This window comes from Glycine max, chromosome 12, assembly GCF_000004515.6.
Source record: "Glycine max cultivar Williams 82 chromosome 12, Glycine_max_v4.0, whole genome shotgun sequence".
Lineage (NCBI taxonomy): Eukaryota > Viridiplantae > Streptophyta > Magnoliopsida > Fabales > Fabaceae > Glycine > Glycine max.
Window position 1 is genome coordinate 35,242,074 of NC_038248.2, and position 20,800 is coordinate 35,262,873.

The window sequence follows — 20,800 nt, forward strand, 5'->3', positions numbered from 1 at the left end:
AATGGGCTATGATTATCAGATTCATTATCGTTCAAGAACTCATAATCAAGTTGCGGATGCCTTGCCCAGACTTCCTGAGCAGGAATCATCTTCCCTGATGACCCTTTCTGTTCCTAGCCTCACCTATGTCGAAGAACTTCATAGGCAGTTAGAAAATTGCCCTGACTACCAGTAGCACCGGCAAGCTATTATGAATTTGCCGGCGTCACACCCAGACTCTACGATTGCTCACAATCTAATCATCAAGAAGGGACATATTTGGTTACCACGAGGACTCCCAATGATTCCCACCCTACTCACTGAGTATCACTCTACCCCTACAAGTGGACATAAGGGCGTCGCAAAAATAGTAACTCGCATATCTGAAATTTTTTGTTGACCTAGCCTTCGTGACGACATAGCACAATTCGTGGCTCAGTGTGTAGATTGCCAACACACCAAATATGAAACCAAGAAGATGGTGGGACTGTTGTGCCCCCTTCCAGTGCCTTATTTTCCCTGGGAGGATCTCTCCCTCGACTTCATCACTGGACTGCCCCCTTATCATGGCAATTCAGTAATCCTTGTAGTTGTCGATCGCTTCTCCAAAGGTATTCATCTGGGCATGTTACCTTCCTCACATACAGCTCATGCAGTGGCTTCTCTGTTCATGGACATCGTTGGAAAGATTCATGGGTTACCGGGAAGCCTGGTCTCTGATAGGGACCCTCTATTCGTCAGTAAGTTTTGGTAGGAGCTATTCCAACTCAGTGGCACACAGTTAAGAATGAGCTCTGTATACCATCCGTAGAGTGATGGTCAAACAGAGGTGTTGAACATGATCATTGAGCAATATCTTCGTGCTTTCATGCACCACATGCCAAGAACTTGGGGCAAGCTCCTCCTCTAGGGCGAGTGGTCTCGTAACACATCCTGGAACGTGGGAACAGGATCAACCCCTTATGAGATCACCTTTGGGCGTAAACCATTTAATTTTCTAGAATATATCGCGGGTTCATCTAAACTAGATGTTGTTGATGACATGTTGAAGGACATAGAGGAAATATTTTAGGGCATTCGAAAGAAACTCCTAAAGGCTCAAACCACTATGAAACATTTTGCGGATGCTAAGCAGCGCGAGGTAACCTATCAAACAGGAGATTGGGTTTTACTCAAACTGAGACCTCACCGCCAACTCTCGGTCAAAGGTCCAAATGTGGTGCATGGAAAATTGGCTAAAAGATTTTATGGGTCCTTTCAAATTGTGGAGTGCATTGGCCCGGTGGCATATCGCCTGTAACTTCCCAAAGAAGCTTGCATACACCTTGTCTTCCATTGCTTAGTGTTGAAGCCATTTCAAGGATCACCGGAGCTCAATGAAGCGGTTCAATTACCCAATGATTTTATGCAGGATCAACCCATCATCTCTCTTCTGGCCATTTTGGATTCCCGTAAGTCTTCGTCATCGGCTGAAAGTCCCTAGGAACTTCTGGTGCAATGGCAAGGGTTATCCCCAGATGACACATCGTGGGAAGAATGGGATCAATTACAAAGAGACTATCACCTTAAGGACAAGGTGATTCTGCAAGGGCCGAAGAGTGATAGTGCAGCAAAGAAGCAAGTTGCAGAAACAGAGGTGCAATTAGAAGGCAAGACCAAAAGAACAATTACAAGGCATGCTTACCTCAAGGACTACGTATGAAAGAAAGACAAGCTGGTATAGCGTATCCTACAGGAATGATGCTGGTAGTTTAGGGGGAGACAAGCTTAACCAATTTCTGATATTCTCTAGCACAAAAAGACAAATTCTGTTATTGAGAAATTAGTATAAATAAGACTATGTAAAAAGTAGCATCATCAATGAAAATACAATTACTTTCCTTTCCTTCTCTCTTTCTGGAGGCACTGGTCCTCGAAACCAGTTTTTCTTTTCTTCCCCTATCATTTTCCTTGTTCAAAATGAAAATTACTCTTCTTGAACATCAAAACTGCAATGAAAACCCTCATTTGGATATTACATACAGGTAAATTTCATAAAATCAGACTTGTGATTCCTAAAATCAAAATCTCTAAATTTCAATCTACAGAAGAAAAAAAAATAGCAACCAATACAACTGCATAAATTATCTAATCTTACATATAATTTGAATGGATAAATACAAACTTCTTTCAAATCAGTAAAGTTTTGTTAGAAGTGAACAAGTGATATATCTTTTCAGGGTTTTGAGTCGTTGAAAGTGTTGACACTTTAGTTTTGAAAAATTGAAAAATAATATAATTTTTAGTCCCAAAATATTAAAAAGTGTAATGAAATTATTTTTTTGTTAACTATTTTGTATGTGTGACATTTTTGGATCAATTTGTCACGAAGAATGTACATGTGTACTGCTGAGTCAACTAAACCAAATTGTCAATAGTAAGTTTCAGATTTTTATACAAGGTTTTTCACTGTGGAAAAGGTTTTTGTGGCTATTAGATCTCTGTATTTTATAATCTATGGCTAAGATCAATTTCTGATTTCCCTTTTTTATTTTCTCTATTTTTTTCAAACGTTACCAATTTGTCCCTTCGCTTCTCCTCCGAGTCTTTCCCCCCTTCCTTGACGCACCCAAACCCAAACTATGAACCTTCTTTGTTGCCGTTAGCAACTTGTTTGTCGTCACCCGCTGCCAACATTACAACTCTGTCAAACCAAAACCTAGAGGAAAAAGGTGGTGATGACGACGATAAAGGCAAAGGTTAGTGCCGAAGATGGAGAGAAGGTGTCGGTGACTTGGTTATAGAGCATTTGACGCTTCATTGTTCTAGCAATATTTTGTTTTCTTTTTCTAATTTCTTTACGCTTGCAAATTTGGATTTGGACCATGGTGGGTTTTCGATGGCACAATTGGTAACTTGAAGGTGTTGAGTGCTTTGTGTTGGCTTAGGAAAAAAGCATTGTGATTGGGTGATTTGGATATTTGGGGTTCAAATTTGGCACTAGATTGGTTCAGTTGAAGTTTTTTTTTTTTACAATTTATGTTGATTGTCAAAAAATTATACTTTAAAATTTTAAATTTATTTTTATTTTAACTGATTTTTATGGTATAGAAACACTAGGAGAATGCAATTTGATTTAGAAGATAAAAACTTTGCTGAGAAAATAGTTCATTGAATTTTAATACATTTTTCATGAAATTTTAGTCCAAGAGGGTCACCTATGTAAACTCATGATAGTTAATAGTTGTTAACTCCTTGACAAGTATATTAATTCGTCCAAGTAGTACTTTAAAATGATAAGGCCAAGTGTTCAGTCTACATGGACTTTGACTATACTCAAAGTTTATAACATGTGACATTAAATGTAAATTTGACATGAAATTAACATAATGCTAGCATGCACAAGGGAGATAAAACAAACACTCGAAGTAGTAAAGTGATGGTTGATGCAGAGTTACAGGTATGTTGGAGGCTCAACCTACTAGAATTACTCTTGATGCAACATTAATGATTTTTTTCTATTCAATATTATTTCAATTATCACCTACATCTAATTGCACACTCTAGCTATGATTTCTCACATGAAAAAGCCTAATCTACCTAATTTCTTTCCTAGTCCCTTAAAAGATGAATTCGACAAATTCTATTATGAATGGAGATGCATAAAATAGACTAAATAATATCATTCTATCCTTAGAGATGAATTATTTAGATGTTCTTTTCCAGTTCTTAAGAGATAAACATTTTGCAATGCCTAAACCTTATAACATTACATGAGCTTGGGTGATCAAGTCACAAACATGATAATAAGCATTGTTAGCTCTTTGGCAAGTGTATCAAATCGCTCGTAGTAATAATTTCTCGGTAAGCCGAGTGTCGTACCACAGGGATTTTGTTGCACTTATGTGAAGTACTTTTCAGTTTGTAAATTGTAAATTTAGTTAATATAATCTAAATCTAGCAAGGGATAAGAAATTTAAAATTTAAAATAAAGGATAAAGATAATAGATAAGATAAAAGAAATTTAAAATTTAAAATAAAGGATAAAGATAATAGATAAGATAAGATAAAAGATTTAAAATTAAAAATTAAAAATAAAGATAATAGATAAGATAAGATAAAAGATTTAAAGATAAGATAAAAATATTTAAATTACGATAAAGATAACTACTTCTACGAAATTCAAATAAATAAAATCTAAATCTACTAAATCTAATTGCTTACTCCTAAAACCCGACAGTAAAATAAGGAATAACTATTTCTAAGAAAGACCAACAATAAAAATAGGGAATAAAATCTATATATTAAAATCGCTAAAACCTGACAAGTCTAATTAGCCTAGATATATGGATTCTGGACTTGTCTGTTATCAATACCAGTGAACTAATTCTGCCCCACATCTATCCATTTACTTGCCCCTGATGCCTCATGATGACAAGCCTACCTTAATTATCTATCTTCCAAATGCCCTTTGCGAAGACTCAATAACTAAGATGCATTAAGATTACATTCTAGATGTTTGCTAAAGCATGGGCATTGAGGCATTAAGTCATGCTGACCCAATGATTTCTTTCTTTTATTGTTCTATTAAGCGTTACCCTCTCCCGAGTGGCCTAACCCTTAAAACCGATTCACGCATTCATTCCTTACCCCTAATTAGGCTTTACCCTCTCCCGAGTGGCCTAAAGACTAACAGAAAACAAAGTCCGAGATGCAGAATAAGCAAGAAAGAAAAGCAGATAAAAGATACTGGAAGAAAAACCCTCTAAAAGATAACCCGATAATTTCTTCCTTTTAGTGTTCTCTTAAGCGTTACCCTCTCCCGAGTGGCCTAACCCTTAAAACAGATTCAAGTATTCATTCCTTACCCCTTATTAGGCTTTACCCTCTCCCGAGTGGACTAAACCATAACAGAAAGCAAGTTCAGAGATACAGGATGTAAAAAGAAAGAACGGTAAATAAATAAAGAACCTGGAGGGAATTCCTCTTTTTATTGATAACTCTTGAAATGCTCCATACATCATTGGCTTTTTAGGCCTGCCAGGCCCTAGCTAGGGGGATTAGCCACTCATGGTCATGAGGGCTTTACAATGAGAGGAGGGGTGAAAGAAAGAAATAAGAATATAAGAAAAGGAAAAGGAGAGAACTGAGTGCCAGAGGTCTGAAAACTGAGCTCTCCAGAAGTGTCCCTTTTCCTAGGCTGACCCTCTTATTTATAAGTGCAAACTTGGGCTTGGGCTTTTTTCTGATTTTCTTCTTTTTTTTCCTTTATTTCTGCTCCTTTTTGCTTGTTGTACCTCCCTTTTTCACATCTGCAATCAAAATTCAAAATTAATTAAATCTTTCCAAATTAAAGCATAAATAACTGCTAAATAATTAATTCTAAGTTAATTTTAGACCGATTTTCCACTATTAATTCACTATTATTTAGCAGTTATCAAGCACATAAAGGATACAATAATACTGAAATAATATTAAATAGATAGTTAAAATCATTACATCAAGAGTTTTTGGTTGCTAAGCTCCCAACAATGAGTGGTTTAGCCTCTCATGGCTTACAAATACAAAAAGGGACGAAGGTAATGGAAGAGAATAATGGAGGAAAATGGAGAGGAAAGGAAATGACAAGCTCCAAATGAGTGGGTCTCTCTCCAATGGACATGCCCTAGCCTTGGGTGCTCAATGAACTCAAAAATAGCTCTTGTTCCCTCCTTCTTTTTCTCTTAAAACGCAACATAATCATGTTTTTCGACATTGACTGTGCGCTGAGCGAGACTACACGTTGAGGGCGACGCAAAAAGTCAAGTTGGATAAGTGACCACGCATTGAGCGTGCACCACGCGCTAAGCATGCATGCATATGACCATTGGCTTCTCATGTGACTTCTAGCACTAAGCGAGGGAGACGCGCTGAGCGAGTCTGGTGTGCTGAGCGAGTCTGGCGTGTTGAGTGCGACTCTCCAGTTCTTCAATTCTCTTCCATGCTTTCTGTTGTGTCTATACAAAAAGTATATTACCAAAAACACTATAAATTTACTAGTTTTAATACCTACGAGATAAAAACTCAGAAGATGCTAAATTCCTAATGTTTCACACAAAAAGAAACAACAAAATATAAAAAAATTAGATAATTACTGTGTGATTTAATTACACAATTTATGTACACATAACAATTATCATGAGTTTAAAGTTACGGTATGATTATCTTGTCACACTTTTTCAACATTTAGGACTAAAAATTATTTTTTAATCTTTTAAGAACTAAATATTAATAATACTTGACACAGTATTTATCTATATTTTTAACTGCAGGAGCATATACTTATAAAATTATTGGAAGCATTTTGTGGGATGGTGACAGTTCATTCCAAGGGCACCGGCATATTTGATTATGATATATATTCCTCCGACCTTATCATGGGTATTTTTTTCATTTGAGAGGTCATTCAATCTTATAAAATTGACTTTCTAATGTGAGGATTATCTATGCCTAATTGTAAGAACTACATTATCTTATCTTTATGTTTGGTTCCGCGTCGTATAGTCCTGGACTCACGTTTTTTACGTAAATACTTGAAGCTACACACAGTAGCTTATATCTGGACATGAAAAGTTAACATAGTTATGGCTGGACGTGACACAATAGCAAACACACAATATATCTCTTTCGACGTTTGAGCTCAATGATAAGAATTCAATTTTATATTTATAGAAGTAGATTATTATTTATTTTTATAAATTTAAAAAGTTTAAATGAGCTTTTTAACGCTAAATGAACACATTCAAATATAAGCAATAACTTCTTTTAATATTTATTAATTTATACATAGGCTATCAATTTTCTTTTTAAAAAAACAACAATACGCTTATATAACCACAGGCTTAGATTTAATTACTGGATTATTTTTTAATATAGATTTGTTGGATTTGTTGTTAACTATATCAGTATTAAAAATCATCTGTCACTGTATTTAAAAGAAAAAAAAAGGTTGAGATGATAAATATTAATGCTGAAAATGTGCATAATGTGTTATATATTTTTTAAAAAAAGTATAGAGGATACATGTATCAAAAAATAAAGTATTTAAAGATCCCAAAGTATCTAAAGCTCAAGTATGTTTTCTTTCTTCTTATTAAAAGGAAAACAACTGACACGGAGATGGAGTAAATGTCACTCCTAAGACATTGATGCCAAAACAATTAATAAATCACTTGGCTCTCACGTGTTTGTGTCTTTGCAATGAATTTCTTATCCATGCTTGAACAACATCGACTTTACCATATTTCACCGGCAAAGTACTATCTCAAATTGCAACCTAAATGGGGGGACTTTGATTCGTATTTTTCTTTTTTGATTCCCTTAGTTGATGACATATTGGAATATTTTGTAGGCTTGCAAAGGGTTCAACCTCATTGATTCTCAATCCTTCGCATTAGAATTCTGCACTCCAAATTGCCAACCTGATCATAGCTTTTGATGCAATGTAGTAGTATATGGTCACTGAAGAGAGGGCAACATAAATTAACGATAATGTGGGGCCACATTGAATCGGTATCACTCCTACGATATTGTGGAGCCAAGGCTTGTAAAATTATATAATTATATAATTGACGCATTAAAATATTTATATATTACTGTAGAGTGTGTGAGATTGTTTACTTTAGTAATTAAAGGTGATAAGGTAATGGTGTATGAAGTCTTTCCCAAATATTTATTTACTAGATGAGGTCTCAAGATTGTATGGATTATGGTTTGCCTTTTCGTTAATATTTGATTGATTAATAATCATAATTGCTAGTATCATGCCATGCCTATCACTATTTTAAATTATGGCTTCATAACATGCCTAAGACACACAATATATATGTCGTTGAAAACTGTCACCATAATAGTGCAACGCCACTTCTTGCTCTTGATATCACCTTTTAGAGCAACCGGTATGCTAACTGCTATAACTAACATTAAATTCTAATTCTCAGTATATACTAAATGAAGGTTATGAAATAAGAAACATTGATTGTGGGTGGATACAAAATTATACTGGATGCAAGTAGGAAAATGGCCTCCCTGCACGCTTGCTAATTGTGTATGATAACATATGCCACACCCTAATTAATCAACGGCATAAATTAATTATAAGAACACCAGTAGTGGACAGCACAAAGACCAAAAGCTCCTCAAGGTATTTAATTAATCCTTTAAGTGGACAACATATCAAAGCTATATATCACTTTGTACCATATTATAAAGATTGTGTTCAATTATTCAATTGAGAAAAATAAGAGGAGAAATCACCCTCACTATTCACAAATGATTATGATAACAATTAACAAAAGGCTTAGAAACATAAGCAGGGTTTCAAGGTCCTTCTTGTCTGGCATCTTCCCTACCCAACAAGCTTATTGGCAAATTAGGGTGTCCTTGCACCAATGCTTAAATGTGCCGCTTCCTAGACATTGTTTGGCACACTTGAGCATGCAGGTAGTAAGAATAGAGAAATTTTCAAGTGGTTCTAGATTACTGTGGTTTTTATTAATCTATGATACATAATTAAGATTATTAACTTTTTCAAAAATTATAAAATTTAAATGATATTTTTTCACATATATAGTTGAAATTGAAATTTGTTAACAAGTTATAAATAAATTATCTTAAAATATATACACGGTATAATTTATTAATGTATTGTAACTAAAAACATAAATAAGTGTATATTAACAAATGTTTATAAGATGTGTTAATTTACACTTATTTATTTTTTAATTAGAATAAATTTATAAATTATAGCTAAAAATTATCTTGAAATACATTCCAGATGTAACTTATTAATATACTTTAACTATAATACATATAAGTGTATAACAATAAATCTAAATTTAAATTGTGTTATACAAATATTGGTTAATTAAGACTTAAAATCATAAATAAATGTTAATTTTTTTTATCATTATGATATTAGTGTGGAGTGTTTATTAATTTTATTAATAATTAATTTTAATAAAAAGTCTGATTGACCACCTAAAATTTTTTCTTTCGATTATCTTTTTTTTCTTCTTCATCTATAACACTCCAACAACAAAAAAAACTTTAGATAAACAAATGTTACTTTAATATCACATAAAAATTTGTCGGTAAAAATAACCAGGCATAGGCATAGACAGAAATCAAAACCAAGATGGGACATAAAGATGCGGCACCCCATTTTATTCCCTTTGGGTTGATTTGGGCTTTATATTATGATTTGGATTTACTCTTCTTTTTCTTCAAAGTAGAAAAATTACAAATATGCAATTAGAAGGTGACCTATGTGATGCCACATCAATGGATTAACTAAATTACTTAGACATCACAATGGGGTGGGGTGGGGACAGATATTGTCTCCTCAATCCCCGACCCCGAAGGATTAAAATTTATTATCTCATTCTTGTACTCGTTGGATATCGGGTATCCCCAATTCGGTGCTGTATCCGATTCAAATTTGAAAAATAATCTTTTTGTAAAGAAAATATTAAAAATTTGATTTTAGAAAAAATAAATTGATTGTTAAACATTTATTTTTAACTACTTATATATCAATAAATTTATTATAGTGCATGTGTCCACAAAATTTGTTAGGAAAAGAATATTAAATCATGTAAAAATTCTAAAATAAAATTAACTAGTAATAAAAATTATAGGCCTTTTGATTAAATTATACAAAAATTCTAAAAATTTTAAGTGGCAGGGTGGTCCAGGTTCGGGGTCGGGGAGGATGTAGTAATCTCATATCCGTATCCATACCCGACTTTTGCTTATCGGAAAAAATCCGAATCCAAACCCATACTCGACCAACTCGGGTATTACCCGTCAAAGTTGAAACGGATTCGGACGGGTATCCACGAATACGAGTTATCTTGTCATGTCTAAAATTACCCTCATCATTTGTTTAACAGCCATCAGTCATTGTCTTTAAGGTTGAAAACGTACACGTGTCTTATACTACAGAATATATTTACATTATAAACTTAACCCAACAAACAAAAATCAAAACGTAATAATTAATTAATGTTCCTATAAATTCCAGGGTTAGGGTCTTGATTAAGTCAAATGGAAACCCCTTCCTTTCCTTAGGGTAGGACTTTATTGTTTCAAAGGGGTCCATCACCTTTCTTTGGAAAAATATTGGTGGGAAAGTTTGGTTACCAGCTCCTTTTTCTGACCAATGAAACTAATAATATCCCTTGACCCAGTATTTATATCACCAAGCCGAGTGAAACAGACAAAGATAGAAAGGAGTAATGTCTATTAATTAGGCTTCTATACTGAGGTAGTCTGCTATAAGCACATGTAGGATACTTAACAAGTCAAAGATGAGTAAGTACATTGAGATGTTTTATAAATGCATATTTTCTTTCATTTACCTTGGTTTGTCAAAACTGACATGCTGAGAAAATCAAGCTACTTTTTTGTTTTTATTTTTACAATATCATTTCCGAAGGATTCGCATGATATACCAAAATGCAAGTCAAGAAAAGGGTTATTGATTACAAGCACGCTTAACGACCGGAATTATATATATGATTACCATAATTGAAGAAATGTAGCAGTAACATACTAAGCAACTAGCAGCTAACATCTAATATAGGAAACAAGTAGTATGGAAAGGTCCAATTAAGAGGATTTCAGCCTAAGACCGCGCTATATATACTCTTTATTTTTTCTATAACAAAATCAAAAATAAAAATTAAATGATCTGCAAAAATGGCTATCTTACTGTGTTACCTTAACCAATCTAGATTCACACCAAGAAAAAAAATAATCCTTAACCAATCTAGATGCTTAGACAATGTTTCATTTTATAGATGAGAACTATCCAAGACTCACCCCATTATTATGCAGATAGTAAAAATAATATCTGAAATGTATTTTTTTTCGTGTTCTTATTAAGCTTTTATTTTAATAAAGAAACAAACAAATTGGTCATCGTATTATAAGTTACTTTTTTTTTTTCACAATGCAAAAAAGGGGGAAGGCCGATATATCTCATAACCTAATTAAGATATTTTTTAAGGGTAGGTACGCTAATTACTAGCAGTTTTAAATTTTGATAAAATAAAGTATCAATTTTAAAATATTTTTATATTAACTGGGATGATCTAGCTCAAGAGAGTAAAATTAATTGAATAGAAAAATCAAAGCCATTCCAAGGATATGTGGGAATGTAGAGACAAAGGCTAGTGGTTTTTTTTTTTCCTTTTATCAACGTCAAATTTGTTATTTTATTTAAACTAGCAAACAACAATTCTCTTGAAGTTCCAAGTATAAGTTAGAAGAATCCTACCTAATTGCAAACCTATATGGTTTTTTAATGTGACTATACAATTTAACTTTGAAATCATTGATAAACTTCAATTTAACTGCAGTGACTAGTCATTTCAAGCAGCTGTTAGTATTGTTTGGACATACACATAATCCCTAAATTAATTTGTTAATATCTTTGGCAATTATTCCTGAACTGCTGAAATCGTCAAGCAAGACAAAGATGTACAATTATATAGTTAATTAATATATATTAATATTTATAATTATTGCAAAATTTAAATTGCGATCTTTTTATTTTGATGAATTGTAATATTTTTAATTTCACATTTACTTAAAATCACATTAATATTTTTTTTGATTGAGAAGAGAAAGAAAAATAAAGAAAAAATAATGAGTCTTACATTTTTCTACATTCTATTATAATAAAATTTTGTTTCTCTATTTTTATTCTGTTAACCACAATAGATATTTTAGGAGTATTAAATAAAATCATATTTTGAAGAACTTAAGACGCAATATTTGTTGGAATATAAGTGTGAGGTGAAATCCATATTGAGTAGAAGTGAAAAAGTTGAGCACCATATAAGTGAAGAGAAGACCTATAAACTTGAGCCTTAAGATTTTGGGTTAAAGTATGGTGTCAAGTTTCCTTATGTGGTTGATCATGACTCATTTGTGTAAATCTTTCCGGTATTTATTCCACTTGATTCCCCAACAATTTTTTACAATGGAATTGATGATTTTGTTATTCATGGTGATGCTCATTTGACTTATAGGTTATTGCTATGACAACTTGATCCAGCTTTTTAAAACTTTTTTTTTGATCAAAATTATCCCTTACTTAAAGGAGGAAGACAATGACATTTTTGAAAAAAAAAATACTCATTGAATGTCTTGTACAACACACATGACTTGTTATTGTTAAATATTTGGATAATACTTAAGGGGATTTATGTAGGTTTCAAATATCGAGAGAATGTGTGTGTAATTTTCTTAAATCTCAAGGAAATTTGTGTAAATTTTAAAAATTAAAAAAAAATTATGTGATTTTCTTAAACCTCAAGGAATATTTATGTAATTTACTCAATTATTAATAATAAATGAAGTAGGGTAACATAAATACAAAGGATTCAAATGGATGAAAATTTGAATAATTACTACCTTAAATTTAGTTACATACACATATAATAAGAAAATTGTAAGTATCTTCATTTTTGTGGTTAATCAGGTTTTAGTTGACTTTCTATTAGAGTGAGGATCGTGTCTAAGTTTTTACTCTCTTTGTTGTTTAGGTTTTAGCTGGATAAGCTTTTTGAGTGAGTACCAAGTTTAGGTTTTTTTTTGCTGGTTTTATAGGTCTAAATTGTGGGTTTTAATGGTAGGTTCTACACACGTGATACTTTAAATTATCTGATTGGATCATCAAAAAGATATCTGGAGAGAGAGATAAGTGTTTTGCATTCTCTGTTCTATATTTTGGGGTTTCATCTTCTAGTCTCAATTGTACCAATTGGGGGTCTATTTTGATTTGGCTGTTTGTAGCATGTTTCAGTGCACTTATTGGATCTTTATTGATTATAGTGGAGTTATTTCTTTGGTCTGGACGACTTGTGATTTTTACCCTTGCATTGAGGGATTTTTCACGTTAAATAAATTGTGTCTCTTGTGTGTTTTTTCTTAATTTCTATTTTGCATTCTATTTTTATTGGTGCTCCTCATAGGTTCTTGCAAGTTTTAGGGGAATTTATTTTCGCTGCCTATTGCTTTATTATAGAGTTTTTATTGTGTTGGCATTTTTCCCCATCAGAGTGGTATCAAAGCTCTTTGGTTAAGGGGCTATTTTTCTACTTGCTTGAAAGATGGAGGCACATATGAAGATGGTATCCTTGAGTGGAGCAAACTATCAATTTTGGAAGGACAAGATGAAGGACTTGCTATTTGTGAAGAATATGCATCTTCTGGTCTTTGACACATAGAAGCCAGATTCTCTGTCTGATGAAGAGTGGGGTTTTGAACATGAACGTGTATGTTGTTTTATTAGACACTTTGTAGATGAACCCATTTATAATCTTATTTCTCATGAGACACATGCGAGAACTATGTGGCAAACTCTTGAGTCCTTGTATGCTTCTAAATCAGGGAGCAACAAATTGTACCTGTTAAAGAAATTTGTTGAATTGAAGTACAAGGACGAAACTCCATTTACTGAGCACTTGAGTGAATTTCAAGGACGTCGTGATCAATTGTCAGCTGCATGTATCAACTTTGATGACGATGTGTTGGGATTGTTCCTATTAATAACTCTACCTGATTCGTGGGAGACATTTTGGGTTTCCATGATTAGTGTTGCCCCCAATGGTATTGTTCCTTTGCAAATTGCAAAGACTAGTACTCTTAATGAAGAGATGAGAAGGAAGGCGCAAGGTATTTCTTCTCAGTCAGAGGTGCTTGTTACTAAAAACAGGGGGAGAAGTTAGAAGAAGATAATGAAGAGTGATAGAGACGAGAGCAGAAGCAAGTCTAGGTCTCAGTACAAGAATGTTGAATGTCATTATTGTCATAAAATAGGGCATATCCAGAAGAATTGTTTTCTATGGAAGAAAGAGAGTTAAGACAAGAAGGGTAACCAAAAATAGAAGGATCATGATGATGACCGTGTGACAATTGCTATTAGTGATGATCTTGTTGTTCTCCATGATCCTGATTCGCTTAATATTGTATCTGATGAAAGCATGTTGATAATTAATAGAGGTGCTACACTGCATGTTACAACCAGGAAGGTGTTCTTCACATCTTACACTCTAGGTGATTTTGAAGTCTTGAAGATGGGTAATGATGGCATGTCCAAGGTGATTGGTGTTGGTGATGTTTGTTTGCAAACCAACACGAGAATGCAGTTGCTACTTAAAGGAATGAAACATGCTCCAAATGTCTGCTTCAATTTGATCTTTGTTCAAGTACTTGATGATGCTGGTTATGATAACCACTTAGGTTCTGGAAAATGAAAACTCACCAAGGGTAACCTGGTTGTGGCCAAGAAGGAGAAAAATTCAAAGTTGTATTGGACGAAAGCTTTGGTTGCTAGAGACAGTGTGAATGTTATGGATATGGAGGCATCTTTGTGGCACCGAAGGCTTAGTCATATCAGTGAGAAGGGGCTGAATTGTTTAGCCAAGAAGGATATGCTTCCAGGATTGAAGATTGCATACTAAGAGAAATATTCTCATTGCATGGTTGGTAAGAAAACCAGAGTATCATTCAAGAAGCATATTCCCTCTAGAAAATTTGAGTTGCTTGAATTGGTGTATTTAGATGTTTGTGGGTCATTGAAGGTGAAATCCTTTAGTGGTGCAATCTATTTTATTACCTTCATTGATGACTATTCCAGGAAACTTTGGGTCTATGCTTTGAAGACAAAAAACCAAGTTCTTGAGAAGTTCAAGGAGTTTCATGTCTTAGTTGAGAGGCAGTCAAGCAAGAAGCTGAAACACATCCGTACTGATAATGGTGGTGAGTATTGTGGATCATTTGATGTCTGCTGCAGGCAACATGATATTACTTATGAGAAAACTCCTCAACTGAATGGTTTGGCGGAGAGGATGAACAGGACATTGATTGAGAGAGTGAGATGTATGGTCTCTGAAGCAAAGTTACCCAAGCACTCCTGGGGTAAGGCATTGTATACGGCAGTGCATGTTATCAATCTTAGTCCTGTTGTTACTTTGATAGTGAGGTGCCAAACAAAATTTGGTTTGGAAAGAATGTGAAGTATGATCACTTAAGAGTTTTTGGCTGCAAGGCTTTTGTGCATGTTCTAAAGGATGAGAGATCCAAGTTGGATGCAAAGTCAAGGCAATGTATCTTCATTGGTTATAGTGAGAATGAATTTGGTTACAGGTTCTATGATTTTGTTGAGAAGAAGCTTGTTAGAAGTCGTGATGTGAAATTCATGAAAGACCAAATCATTGAAGGCATTGATAAGGTGGAGAAGTCTACACCCAAGGAAGACAATGGTGTGGCTGATTTTGAACCAGCTCAGCAGCCTATTCAGAATCTGAATATTGATGTTCAAAATGATGTTGGTGTCCAACAACCTAAAGATGAGGTAGATGTTCCTGTTGATGATGAAGAAGAGGAGCATGACATGTCACAAGATGAAAATCTTGGTGATGCTACTGAACCACCTCAAGTTCAACTCAGGAGGTCCAACAAGGAGAGACAACCTTCTAGGAAGTATTCTTCTAATGAGTATGTGATCCTAATAGATGATGGAGAACCTGAGTACTTTAGAGAGGCCATGGAAAGTGAAGAAAAGAGAAAGTAGCTAGATGTAATGAAGTTTGAAGCTTGTTGTGAGATCGTCTGTTTGACGATCACCTCCACATAGTTGTGAGGGGGGAGATTTGTTGGATTTTTCGGGCTCCCTTCCTATGTGGAGTAAAGGTCCAAATGAGAAGGCTCATTTCATTTCACTTATTTAAGTGGAGAGGGGTCAAATTAGAGAGAGAGACTCATTTGAGAGGAAAAACAATTACAAAACATTGAGAGAGACAGGAGAGGGGAAATCATTGTGATTTTCGCACACCCATCAAAGAGTGTTTTTCAGATTGCAACTACGGATTCGTTCACCATTGGATTGGGCTGAATTTTGGACAGCAGATTTTACATATGTGATACTTTAAATTGTTTGGTTGAATCGTGAAAAAGATATCTGGAGAGAGAGATAAGTATTTCACATTCTCTACTTTATATTTTTGGATTTCATCTTCTTGTCTCTATTATACCACTTGGAGGCCTGTTTTAATTTGGTTATTTGTAGTACATTTCAGCGTACTTGTTGGAGACTCTCTTGTATCTTTATTAATTATAGTGAAGTTATTTCTTTGGTCTGGACGACCCGTGATTTTTACCCTTACATTGAGAGGTTTTTCACATTAAACCAATTGTGTCTATTGTGTGTTTTTTCTTAATTTCTATTTTGCGTTCTATTTTTATTGGTGCTTCTCATAGGTTCTTGCAAGTTTGAGTATAATTTATTTCCGCTATTTATTATTCTATTATCGAGTTTGTTATTGTGTTGACATATTTTTTCTATCATAAATTGGCAAATCTCTCATTAGAAGAAAGATCACATCTAACTTTTTATCTAACTTTTTATCTGTTATTCCTTCTGGATTGAAATATATGTAAAAAATTATGTGTGATAAACTAAAATATCAATAAATTTTAACTAATTTTCTCCTATTTAATGAGTGATACATACTAAGAAAATTAAATACTTTACCGAAAGTTTTTTTCCTTCTAAATATGAACATGCATACATGAACACGTTCAAACATTTAATGTTCGGAGAGTGAGTCTTCATTCAAACTGGTGTTGAGTAATAAAATTCCAGATACGATTTAAATGTGGTTGTCATGAAGATATGAATAAATCCTACCAATAGACACCGCCTGAATTGGTTACAACTCTACAATATTTTGGGAGACTTCTACCCCTTCAATCTTTAAAAGGGAAGAAAAAGAGAAATATGATTTGAGTACTCCATAATTAGTCTTCTGATGTTAAATTAAAAATGAGTCCAGTACTCCACCTCTTCGTTCTTGTTATTATTATTATTATTGTAAAATTCTATGGTTGGATGAAGGAGATAACTGTTTTTCACGGTCATTACGGAAATTGATTTCTTTATTATCTTTTTTTCAATTGTTTCTGTATTGTTTGTGTAGTTGTATTAATATTTAATTTTTTTAATATTTAATTTTGTGATTCAATTTTAAAATTGTGTGATTTTTCAAAAATAACACAAAAACAACAAAAAAAAGGACAACAGGTACATGTTAGTGTCACTTTCATTAATTTCTTCGTATATTTTTATTCATCATTCATCTCATTCAATAGCCCGCAATGCAAAGCAAGTGGCTAGAAAACCAAAGTAATAGACGTGAAGAGGACGTGTCTCAGATATTGGCTTCTTGTTCCCGCTTTTACTGCTGATTTTTTTCTTCCCGGCATTCCTATTACCAGAAGTATTCCTTCCCCTTTGTGTGACTTTTTTATTATTATTTTGGATTCTTTTACATTGATTATAAAAACAATTAATGTAAAAGATTACTGCGCCACACAAAATGGTATCTTTTGTTAGATGAATAATTCAGATAAATAATTTATTTGATTATGATATTTTATTTAGAAAAAAAAAACTCAGAATGATAGAAAAAAAGACCCTTCGTGCCACCAAATTTCAAATTAAAATACTACTCCTTACTAGTTACTACAAGGATTTTGCCTCTGTTAGGCTTTTGGCTTTTTATGTGCATTTCTTCCCACGAGAGCCAACAGTGACTTAGACTTGTTCTTATAAAAAGACCTTCCACCTCCACCAAAACACTCCTAACACACACACACTCTCTCTCTCTCTTCCCAACCTTCTCTTCCCTCCATTTCCCTTTCCTCTTTCAAAAAAGCATATATCTATATAAACTTGTGATATTGGGAGTTGAAATTAAACTTGAGAAAATGGACAACCAGCGTAGCCCTCTTCTAAGCTGGGCTTACTACTTCCAGGGAAAGGTTGCTACTTACTCTTACCCTTCAACAATTTCCATTGCACAGACACATTGATAATTTCATAGTCCTTAGTTGTTGCAATATGTTTTAATTAGCCTTAAAAAAAAGTGTAATGGAGCTGATAATGGTTGGAATTTGAGCACTAATTTTTCATTGTTGTTTGTTGTTGAACTCGATCAATTGGGTACAGTCAATGGAGGAGCTGAGGCAGTCCCTGATATACACAACTCTGGAGCTAGAACAAACAAGGGATGCAGTGCAAGAAGAGCTAAAAAAGAGGGATGAACAACTACTCAACCTAAAGGACCTCCTAAGCAAAACCATAAGAGAGAGAGATGAAGCACAAGAGAAATGCCAGAGACTTCTCTTGGAGAAGCTAGTTTTCCAACAACAACAACAACAAGCAGCTCCTGTGTCTGGAATTTCAAGCATCGAAGATGAGCCAAGAAGAGGAATTGACTCCAACAATGGCCACTCATTATCAGATTGTGAAGAGAGCATTGTTTCCTCTCCAGTCATTGACCATTTACCTCAACCTCAACCTCAAACACAATCAATGATTGAACTAACACCAGACAAACCATTACCAGAAAAGGGTAAGCTTTTGCAAGCAGTGATGAAAGCTGGTCCTCTCCTTCAGACCCTTCTCCTTGCAGGACCTCTTCCTCAATGGAGACACCCACCTCCACCACTTGAGTCCTTTGAAATCCCCCCTGTCACCATACCCTCACCACCACCACCACCACAACCACAACCACAACTATTCCACCAAGACACCTTTTTTAACAACACTAACGGTAGCAGCAGTACCACAACCAACTGTGGAAGACTCAGTAGAAAAAGGGTCTTCTGTGATGGCTCTGATTTTATTACCGAGACCAAGTCCCAAAGGCTTGTACTTCACTGACTTATTATCACAAGTCAGAGATTCACACAGTAATTTCTAATTTATATATATCCAAGTTCTTAGGATTAGAGAGTAAGCAATTAAGAGTAACAAGCTAGTATGCAACTGATCTAGCTTCTGTACAGTGGTTGTTCACTTGTTCTAGGACACAACACAAGCTATCCGGATTTAACTCATTGGGAGAGAAGATGAGGATGAAGAAGTGCTTGATTTTAGGCTTTCTGGCTTTATTTTGGTGAAGAGTTTGTCAACCCTTCACATTTTGCTTCCTAGGGGCCTTGAGTTCTCTTAAATTGTTATTATGTAACAAAGATTACTGTAGTCCAACAATTAAGCATGTTATTTGAGTGTGAGTGTGTGTGTGTGTGAAGTGAGATTGATTGATCTTTATAAGATCACATCAACAATTAAGAGAATGGGTGTGGAGTGGGTGGATTGGGAGATGAGTGTGCCCAACGACCAAAGAGAAGGTCTTTGAGTTCTGCTTTCCGGGTTCGGTGGACCCAAATATTAGGAACACAAGATCTGTTACAGGTGTGGTGCATCATTATGTTAAAGCCTTTGTTAGAGATGTTATCGTTGTGCAGGTCTAATCTTGTGCTTTTCCGAATATTATTTCCATTTCCTCTTGTTTTATATTACCATTTCACCTAATTAAGTCCGTTTTTGGCATCTAATCCCACTCAAGGTTTTTTTTAACTTAAAAGGAGATATAAGGTTGGACCGGTTAGGAAAGGGTGAAGGTTGATGGGAGAAAGGAGAAGGTCGGTAACAAGTTCCGATCCTCTATATTTTTAACAAAAACAAAGTTAATAAACTAACATTTGTCCATAAAAGACTTTTTTTTAACTTACATGATTCTGTAATCTTAGTGTGAGCTCGCAAATATTTCTTCCTTAGAAGAGCAGAAAATGTTGACTAGTATCATGTTCAATGAAAGCATGGCAATTGGGGGCGAAAAAAGTGAGATTCTGCAGACAAACGTAACATGCTGCATTATGGTGTAAAAAAGGGAGTTGAATTATATCCTGCAAAAGAGAAAAGGTTAAATAATGTACTAGTCTCTCAAGACGTTTCTTATTTATGCAGCAGCAGGTTCCTTGTCCCTCACTTTCTTCATTAGCCACATCCTCTCCTAGTACATTGCTTTTCTAAAAGAGAAATGATGGTTATATTTTAATTTCGTACAACAATTTATATATGAAAAAGAAACAATTTGAAGAAAAGAGAAAAATATGTGAAATAAAAAAGACAATGTGATAAAAATTGGAGAAAAAATAATACTGCAGAAAATTTTATAAAAATAATCTCTTATTGTTAATGAACTGTCTTGGCCACATTACTGTGCTTGGGCCGACTATCTCAATCTCTGCTGCGGCCTATGGAATGGATCCGCACAGTAGTTTTTGTTTGTTTGACAAACAATTTTGAAAGGACTAAATACAAAATGATTTTATTATATTATTTAAATAAAATTAGTTGGCAGAAACTATAATAAATTAATTAAGAGTATCTAATTTTCTGTTATTATGCCATTGATCCGGGGCATTTACCAATCTCTGTCGAACTTGAGTCTGTTTGATCACTTATAATGAGACTCAAACTCTGAGACTTTATTTAAGTTTAGTATCATTTGTACCAACAACTTATTAGTAGAAGATTCTAGTTTGAGTCTTAAAAAATGCAGTTCTGTTATTATAAATTTAAAGGAAAAACCTTACTACTGTATTGGTGTTTGTAGGTAAAAAAATAAAGCAACTAATTATTTTGTCCCAACTTGGTTGTAAAATGCAAGAATGCAAGAAATCACAGATAGTTTCTCACTCACACTGGAACAAATAAGTATTTTTACAGACTTCCTCATAATAAATGGTTGTGATTTCTTTTATCTATTTTTCTTTCTTTTACATTATCCTTTATTCAAGGGCTCATAAATGTTTTTCCCGTGTGAGTGAGAAACTATCTGTGCATCTAAACTAGCCAGTGTGGAATGTCAGTGTGCAGTGCCACCTTATACAAATGTGGAACGACATTGTGCAGTGCGACGGTGATATATGGTCAAGG

General features: G+C 34.1%; 1 protein-coding gene across 1 annotated transcript; it reads left to right on the top strand.

Annotated features, from left to right (window-relative positions):
• Positions 1–17,539: 17,539 nt before the first annotated feature.
• Positions 17,540–19,372, top strand: LOC100799553 (arp2/3 complex-activating protein rickA). The gene is made up of 2 exons (XM_003539388.5): positions 17,540–17,832; positions 18,020–19,372. Exons 1-2 carry the CDS (start codon positions 17,779–17,781, stop codon positions 18,734–18,736), a joined length of 771 nt encoding a protein of 256 aa, XP_003539436.1. The 5' UTR covers positions 17,540–17,778; the 3' UTR covers positions 18,737–19,372.
• The last annotated feature ends 1,428 nt before the right edge of the window (positions 19,373–20,800 follow it).

Excerpts from the sequence above, each read along its gene's own strand:
- LOC100799553 (XM_003539388.5), top strand. The coding sequence starts at position 17,779 with ATGGACAACCAGCGTAGCCCTCTTCTAAGCTGGGCTTACTACTTCCAG. Across the intron at positions 17,833-18,019 it reads CTTACTACTTCCAGGGAAAG|TCAATGGAGGAGCTGAGGCA; the intron begins GTTGCTACTTAC and ends AATTGGGTACAG.